The 9,098-nt window shown below is 36.4% G+C and overlaps 1 protein-coding gene across 1 annotated transcript; it reads left to right on the forward strand.

Annotated features, from left to right (window-relative positions):
• Positions 1-2,299: 2,299 nt before the first annotated feature.
• Positions 2,300-4,102, forward strand: LOC114247830 (protein NDRG3). Its single transcript, XM_028180885.2, has one exon. It carries the CDS (start codon positions 2,960-2,962, stop codon positions 3,935-3,937), a length of 978 nt encoding a protein of 325 aa, XP_028036686.1. The 5' UTR covers positions 2,300-2,959; the 3' UTR covers positions 3,938-4,102.
• Positions 4,103-9,098: the final 4,996 nt, after the last annotated feature.

The raw sequence follows: 9,098 nt of genomic DNA on the forward strand, positions 1-9,098 counted from the left end.
GAAGACTGATTTAAAAAGACTGGTTTAAATGACAGTTTTGGAACTTTACGAGAGTGCCATTTAAAGCTTAAAATTTTGAAAAAATATCGTGGCAAAAAAACTTTCTCAGCTATTTTTATAGGGTAAAGATAATTAAAGCTTAGTTACAAACATCGAATACTTGATACTAATACTAAAAACCCGCACCTTTTAGAATGATAAATGTGACGTTCTAAACGAAAAGTCGCTTGAACCAAATAGCTTTCCACCCATCTATATTTTATCTGACGTCTCGATTACTTTCGAAGTTTTCGTTGTCACGGAAGACCGACTAACGATGTCGCATAAGTATTTTTAATTAAGTCCTATTTATTTCTGCCGTAAATCATTCATGCATTTACGTAGGTACATAGGGTACAATAAACGTATTACAGTACTATTTAGACCTCTTAAAGTAGGGGCATTCATTTTGTGGTGCTCAGCGACTCTGAGCAACACTTAGTACCAACAAATATTCGTTGTGATCTAAGAGCTTGGATTGTGGTTCATCCAATTAATTTTAGAATCGAATCAACAAAATTATATTTGGAATTGATGGAAAATGCAATGTTGAGCCTTAGTGACATCTAGCGACAAAAAAAGTATCCTCTGAACATTTTCAAAGTAGCCGCGCTGTAGTTTCTCTGAAGCACGATAGATGGCAGTTCCATTAATAATCTTGGTATCAAATGAACTCTTGATAAATACACGCTCATTACTTTACTAAAAGTCAAATTAAAATTAAAAAAATATTTAACGTTTGAAATTGAAAGATACATACGAGACGACCAAAGATCACTAACACCAATATTTTTAATCAATAAATTGATTCTAGTCGGACATCGAACAAGTCAACCATCAGTTATTTTATAATTAAACCAACGAGATCCTCAAAACATAATTAAACCAACTTTTTTTTTGTAAAATAAAAAATACTATTTATATAACTAAGCGTATAATGCGCTTTCCCTTTTTTCATTTTCTTAAAACATACTTTCTAATGAATTCTGTGCGGGGTCTTACTTAATATGCCCTACCGCACAAATACAGGCCACGCAATATGTTGGTATAATAATCTGAGAATACTGCTTCCCATAAAATATTGCGTGATATCTTGGGTGGATGAGGTCACGGTGCTTAACCTGAGAGGACTTGCTAACACTGGCCCTATGAAGAGCAATGCTTCGCGAAATATAACCAGGTTAGAGCCTCGTGAGAACATCTACTTGCTACCAGAATAAGTAGGAAAAAAAAGCTGAATCAACCAATTGATCAAAATCGTGATCACGGAGAAAACCCTGCGAAATTCAGTGGAATAAGGTAGATTGCATGTCGAACTCTTCATCGCATTCGACGACTTCGACCATGGATTAAGACGAGTGCAATACTAAAACTTTTACACCCTAACTAAAACAGCGAAGATCTAGTAAAATACCGTATACCTAAGTTTAATTGAAAAACTGTATTTATAGATAAAGTACATACTTGAAATAGGCATGTTGCTACCAGGAACTTCTCTAAAACATTTGAAATTATCAACTGGCATTCTTATTTTGATGTCTGTGGATATTTTTTTTAAGAAGGCTTTAATATTCGTGATATTAAAATTAGAGGGGACAAAACACTAAAAACGACAAATATGTACATATAGTCGGATTTTTTATTAGACGAAGTCAACTGACGTTTACTGTGTTGTCAGTTTTTGATGAAATAAAAATAGTGTTGTGACAAAGTGAACGATTGAAAAAACTCCTGAATTAATGAAATTGCCTCGATTGTCTAGTGAATAGTTGGTGTGCCGAATTGCCGATATCGGGTACGGGGTTAGAATTTTAGGCGTGCTTTGTACATACCAACGGGTTTTCGACGAAATATTATGTTCCTATAGTATCTACCTGTACTGAATACCGAGTGTTTTAAACATTAAGAAAAACATTGCGAGGAAGCTTGTAAGACTGTCCTATTTCCAATACATCATATATTTGAAATTATAGAGGTATAAAATATAACAATTATAGGTAGGTAATGAAAATAAAAAAACTGATTGTAGTTACATACTACTAGTAACATATATTGGAGCACTTTAATACAATTTTATTGTAAAATATAAATAATATTCTATGATAGTTTGAAATTAATGATTAACTCTTCAAACTCAATATTCATTCATGTGATTGAACGAGAACTGAACGCATCACTATTACTTTAAATATAGCAACATTATTTCACAAAGTGACATTAGCTACTGTCAGCTGGCTTCGTCTAATTAAAAATCCGACTATAGTAATTTTGTTTAAAACTAAATTGTCAAAACAATGGCTGTTTTGTTTCATTTATAATAGATTAAAAAAACAATTCTCAGTGCCATTTAGGTTATTAAAAATGAACTCCCCCAGCAGTCCACAATTTTGTATTTGTTATTAATTAAAATATAATGCCATTGTCCCTTAATATTAGTTGTCACGAACGTAACGGGTTTTCTGGCGCATGTCTTGGAATTAATTGACCCGAGTGAAGTTCGCGCGATCGACCTCGGAGACACGACAAGCACATACGAAAACTGCCGAATAGTACCGAACGAAAGTCACACAAGTATTCACGTCCGTCGGGAGACCACATTTATTGACAATTTCCTATAGCATTCTCTCTTAAAACCAGCCCTTTGTTAAGTTAAAACGTTGACAATAAATCGAGTGAAACAGTGATAAAAACAAAACAAAATAATATCGTTACGCAAGTAAATTGTAACCACAGACAATAATATTATGAATAAAACAACGGCAAGATCGGTAACGAACACTAAGGAGTTCCGCTAACTATAATTAGCGATAATTAAGAAGTAAACCATCGATTTGTTTGTGTGAGGACATAAGGGAAAGTAAACAATAAGTACTCAAAATCGCAGATTTCGTACGAAGCTAATTAAATAAATAAATAAAAAATGCCGACATCGGTGCACGAAAACGTTGCTCTCCTCAACATGATGTCTTCGGATAATTACGAAGACGATCTCAAAAGTGTTCAACTGCATTTTCCATCCGAAAGACGTTTGCAAAGTGACGGCGCATGCGTGGAGGAGAGGGTGCGGACTTCCCGCGGCGACATCCTCGTTGCCGTACGAGGAGACCGCAGCAAACGAGCTATAATTACTTATCATGACCTTGGACTCAATTATGCCGCCAACTTTCAGGCGTTCTTTAACTTCGTCGATATGAGATCAATTCTGGAACAATTTTGCATCTACCACGTAAACGCTCCTGGCCAAGAAGAGGGATCTCCGACTCTACCCGAGGATTACACCTATCCTAGCATGGACGCTCTGGCGTCTCAGATCGACTTCGTCTTGGGTCATTTTGGTATACGATCTTTCATCGGTTTCGGAGTGGGTGCCGGAGCGAACATATTATCGCGTTATGCCATCATTAACCCCCAAAAAGTAGATGCTTTAGTGCTCATTAACTGCACCTCTACCCAAGCGGGTTGGACCGAGTGGCTGTACCAAAAAATTAATACAAGACAACTGCGCGCTAACGGAATGACTCAAGGCGCGCTGGACTACCTGATGTGGCACCACTTCGGTCGAAGCACGGAGGATCGCAACCATGACCTCGCTCAAGTATACAAAGATTGCTTTTCTCATGTGAACCCTGTCAATTTGTCATTGTTCATCGACAGCTACTTACGACGCACGGACCTGAGTATAGCGCGCGATTCAAACACACTGAAGGTGCCAGTTCTGAATGTGACCGGCGCTTTGTCGCCACACGTCGATGACACGGTGACGTTTAACGGGCGACTAGATCCCGCTAAGACGTCGTGGTTAAGCATTTCCGATAGTGGAATGGTATTGGAAGAGCAGCCAAGTAAGATAGCTGAGGCGTTCAAGCTGTTTCTCCAGGGCGAAGGGTACTTGAGGTAGTCGCGTATCTGAAAACGACATTCCGAGCGCAGCGTTGCTACCATTAGAATGCACATGTTGCTTTCACGCAAGCTTTAAATACAATAGTCACGTTACACGTTGAAGACGTAGGGCGATGAAGTTTTTTGTTTATAGATGTGAAATAAAATTTTATTTTACTGCTTATTTTTATATATTTTCCTATCCTATATCTTCCACTTACTATTCTAATGCACAAATATTTCGGATATACCTATTATTTTGACTGCAATTTAAATTTCTATTTGTCGTGTCTTCTTCAGTGTCTCGTAAATAAAGTCAATTTATTTGAAATATAAGCTTATTATACAATGTCGTGTCGTAATATAAGTCTTTAAGAATTTATTTTTCAAATTACAGTCACGTGTACTACAATAAGCTCACAGCTGTTGTCTGCTAAACGCAGTAATCAAGGGCTCAGGGTAAAAAATAATTTGTGTAGTAACCCCAGATTCTATTTGTATCACATAAAAACTGCCACGTTCTATCTATGAACCATATTGTTAATTAGAAGTACTACTTAGTAGTTCTATTATTATTATTATTATTTAAATAATGACTATTCTTAAAGATCAAAGATTTTGATGTTCTAGTTTGTAAGCATCCGTATTAACACTGACTCTTCATTGTATAGCATAGAACAGAGGTCATAAGCACCATATCGAGGGATAAAAGGATATTTAGTTTAAGCGACATTGTTGCAACTATTTATAGGGGAGCCACTTAAAATTTGGACAAAATATCATAACAAAAAAACTTTTTTCAATTAATTGAATGCGGTACGCTTCATTGAAGTTTAATTAAGACCATAGAATTGTTGATACTAATAACACATAATACTGTATTTAATTACAAAGATAAATGTCGCGTATTATGTGAAATGTCGGTCCCACAGACACAGTCCACTGAGTTTCTCGCCGGATCTTCTCAGTGGGTCGCGTTTCCGATCCGGTGGTAGATTCTGCGAAGGACTGCTCTTGCTAGGGTCAGTGTTAGCATCACTCCGGCTTGAGCCCCGCGAGCTCACCTACTAGTTAAGGTTACAAGTTTCTCAAGGCTATCAGCTTAAGTAAAAAAAAAAAGCCTCCCTATGTTAACAACGTGAATGCCTTTGCCCACCGTCATACGGGTCAAAGCCGCAGTTCTATTGAATTAACACATCTATCCTGTTCTTCAGACTAGAACGCATGATAGCTTCATTATAAAAATGAACACGACGTCGGTAACAATCCTTGCAGCCCAAACTATGCCTTAACATGTAAGAGGTAGTATAGATATTTTGGCTAAAAAATAAATTGACAATACTTAAGATGAATGATAGACAAGTGGCAGCAATTTCTTAAGGAGGTCCAGTGGCATACAAATCTTCGGATTACGTTAGTAAGACACTATGAAGTCGTCGTGACCCATAGGATAAGGCGTCCGGTGCATTCGTATCTAGCGATGCAACGGTGTTCGAATCCCGCAGGCGGGTACCATTTTTTCTAATGAAATACGTACTTAATTTGCTTCCACGGTGAAGAAATAACATCGTGTAATAAAAATCAAACCCGCAAAATTATTATTTGCGTAATTACTGGTGGTAGGACCTCTTGTGAGTCCGCACGGGTAGGTACCACCGCTCTGCCTATTTCTGCCGTGAAGCATTAATGAGTTTCGGTTTGAAGGGTGGGGCAGCCGTTGTAACTATACTGAGACCTTAGAACTTATAACTCAAGTTGCGTGGCGCATTTACGTTGTAGATGTCAATGGGCTCCAATAACCACTTAACACCAGGTGGGCTGTGAGCTCGTCCATCAATCTAAGCAATAAAAAAATACCTTATTTTGATGTAGAAAAGATGAGCATTCTTCTTTTTCTGAGTGATGTGATCATTCTATGTTTCAAAAGCTCTCGGCAGATCTTAACGTTTCAAAATAAATAAGTGCCTTACACCACGGAATAGACCTTATTTATCTATTCCGTGCCTTACACCATGAACGATTTTTATGAGGCAGGTTATAACAGCGTGTAATGAAATTGAAGGTAAGGCGTATTGTGTGTTCCGTAGATTTCGGTCTGTTCTTATCTTGAAGCCGACGTGCCTTTGATAGGTTATTATTATTAAAATAAAAGTAATATTTCGTTCTTATGGATATTCAAGGTTGGTTAGTTGCATTATTTTTTTGTATTTCTATGGGCTTCTTCTTCTTTGTCGCCGCATACTTCATTGCTGAAGGTCGTATCCCTGAAAGACCTTCGTGGCTTTTCTGTGGGCAGAATGTGTTTATTGTACGATGAGTTGATTTTAAAGTCAAGCCTGCGTAGGATAGAGGATATTATATATAAATATATACTTTTTTGTGTATGTATTTGTAACATAACATAAATTTCATTGCGCCTACCACTATTTACTCTGCACTACCTTTGGTTGACTTTGGTAGAGAATGCCTAGGCATTAAGTCCGCCAATATAAAGTTTACATGAACTGTAATAAATAAATAAATAAGTAAAAAAATTAAAAAATAACCGATCTCATAGATCCTGTCTGTCAGTGTGTATAGACTTCGGGTATCTTAACAACCCTCGTAAACATATCCAATACCGCTTTAAAGTAGAGAAAACTGTAAATAAGGCATGGTTCGTTCCAATATTAAATGACATAGGTGTTATAATGAAAACTAATGTTACGGCTTAGTCGAGTGCTTCTTATTCTCATCAAATTATTTGCAACGCTTCGAATACTTTATAGCTTTCGTGGACACAGAACGACTAAGGTATAATTCGTCGACATTTGAACATTGTGTTACTTACCGTCTATTTTTCTATAAAAAAAATATTATGAATTTTAATTTTCATTTCACACCGAAAAACCGAATTAAACAATAAAAATACAGCTAATCATGTCTACGACTCGTATCAATCGAAGAAGATACTAAATAAGTATTATGTTAACGCAAACAAATCTTAAAAATATCGTTCAAAATAATTTAATTCCTAAAGCTAAATAATTAAAGCATGCAATTAACTTCAGCCGGAGAATTTTTAATCCATTCTGCGCTCTACAAGTGCTGTTTGACATTAAAGTTTACTGAATAAATTCCATAAATGCTGCTTTTAAAATTGAAAAGGGGATGTCGGGATAAACAACCAAGTTTAAAACTATGCAGTTTTTTTCTTGCCTTTTCTGATTTTAACGTTACGTAATTATGAGCTATGTGTACTTCCATCCATTAAATACGGTCACGTTTTCTTAATTTAACAAACGATAGAAATTGCGAGTGAAGTTATACGTTTGGATGCTTCAAATGATTTTTCCTGGGCAATTTGTGTTCAATTGCAATTGCATGCAATTTGTGGGTAAACATTGCCAATTTGGGATATTGATTTTGTGCGCATTTCCAATTTGTTCTTATCTGTAAATAGACAGACAATACTGATGTTAAGTAGTTACCGAAAGACATTAATAGAACAACGTAAACCAACATAATATTTTTGAAAAGTTACGTCAATTACGTGGTGATATCGACCTAAAATAGCATCACCCCCTTCTCTACCCGTCGTTGTAAAAGTCGATTAAGAAGCTCACTCGAAAATGGGTAGCTCTTTTAGTATTATACAGGAGTAATGCGATTGCCGCATTTATTTGTTTTGTCGTATTGTAAGCCAGCTCAACTAGGTACCCCGTGGATACTTGGCTAATCGTGACCAGTCATGCTTTTCAATTTGAATTTGGTTGAAATTGATGGGACAACTGTTATACCATACGTTGAGACTTCATATTGCAAAGCGAAATTATGACTGGCTTTACACGGCAAGAATATTGAATAAATATTTGGTCAGTGACCAATATCGTAGATTTATTCAAGTCTTAAAAGATTATTTTACTTAAATGAAAATTCCCGAACGAACGAAGAGATCGGTTTTTTAGTAAACTTGAAATTTAAAATATGAATTATCGTTCCCTGTCGATGAAAGATTTTTACGGGCACGTCACTACTACAAGGAGAAATAATTATAATGCTGACTTAACTGTAATACGAAATGAGGCATCAGCAATCAACGTACCGGTCGCTACGTGCAGAACATAAAAAGAAAAACATTCAAAGCTGTAATTAATTTTCGATTCGCGCTGAACGCTCAATTCGTGTTTTTGTTTGAGAGCATTTTTCCGTTTTCCCGTACAAACGTGACGCCACCCAAGCCCAGCCCCGGGGTGTGGGAGGCCCTAGTTAAATGGACTCTCTGCACGAAAGAGTCGGGCTCAACCCCCCTAACCACCCACTCGCTGACCACTGGATGAACGGATTATGAAATATTTCATCGGAAAATAAAAATGAAAAAATATCAGCTCCGGTGTCTGAGAGGTTTTCTTCCGGCTGCAATACCGGCTAGTTATAACTTCGAAATTGTTTACGAAGTTAAATGAGAAATGAATGCATTTTATGAAAGATTTATATTATATCACGGCTTTAGAAAATACTAACCCTTTGCATTCGAGACGTGAGTATCGCTAGCCACATGATTTAATTATAAACGACAAAAAGAACGATAAGAACAAATTTCAAAAACATAAACAAGATGTCAATCATCAAATAAAGTAACATAAATAGTCAGCGCAATGAATTTCCGCACCAAACAAAGTGGTGAGCGAGACTCACCTCTCGAGTGCCAATGATTAACATTAAACATTCAACGATTATCATGATCTAATGATTAGTTTAATAAAACGACTCACCTTAATTAATTAGATCGACTGAATTTCCCACGGGGTCTCATTAGCTCATATGTAAACGTTGTCCTAGCTAATGAAACAGTTATTTGGGAATATCGCAACGGTTCATTACCTAATTAATTACTATAAGACATCCCTGGACGCAAATGGCATTGTTATAGGTTTTTTTTTGAGGTTAATGACACGATCCGGACCTCAGTCCAATAACGTAATTACAGTTGATGAAAGAATAAAGGATTGAGGTTTTGAATCTTATTTAAAATTCCTATTTTTAGTTTAGACTCATTTCACCATTAATCAGATTTTAAATCTCAGTCTTTTATTCTTTGTTTTGAAAGACAAAAATCGTTACGGCAATTTCACTGAACTCAACCTGAGATGGATAGCTAGACTTTAAAACAAAGTCCGTAAAAAAATCCTGGCGCTAAA

Source organism: Bombyx mandarina, chromosome 25 (genome assembly GCF_030267445.1).
Source record: "Bombyx mandarina strain Sakado chromosome 25, ASM3026744v2".
NCBI lineage: Eukaryota > Metazoa > Arthropoda > Insecta > Lepidoptera > Bombycidae > Bombyx > Bombyx mandarina.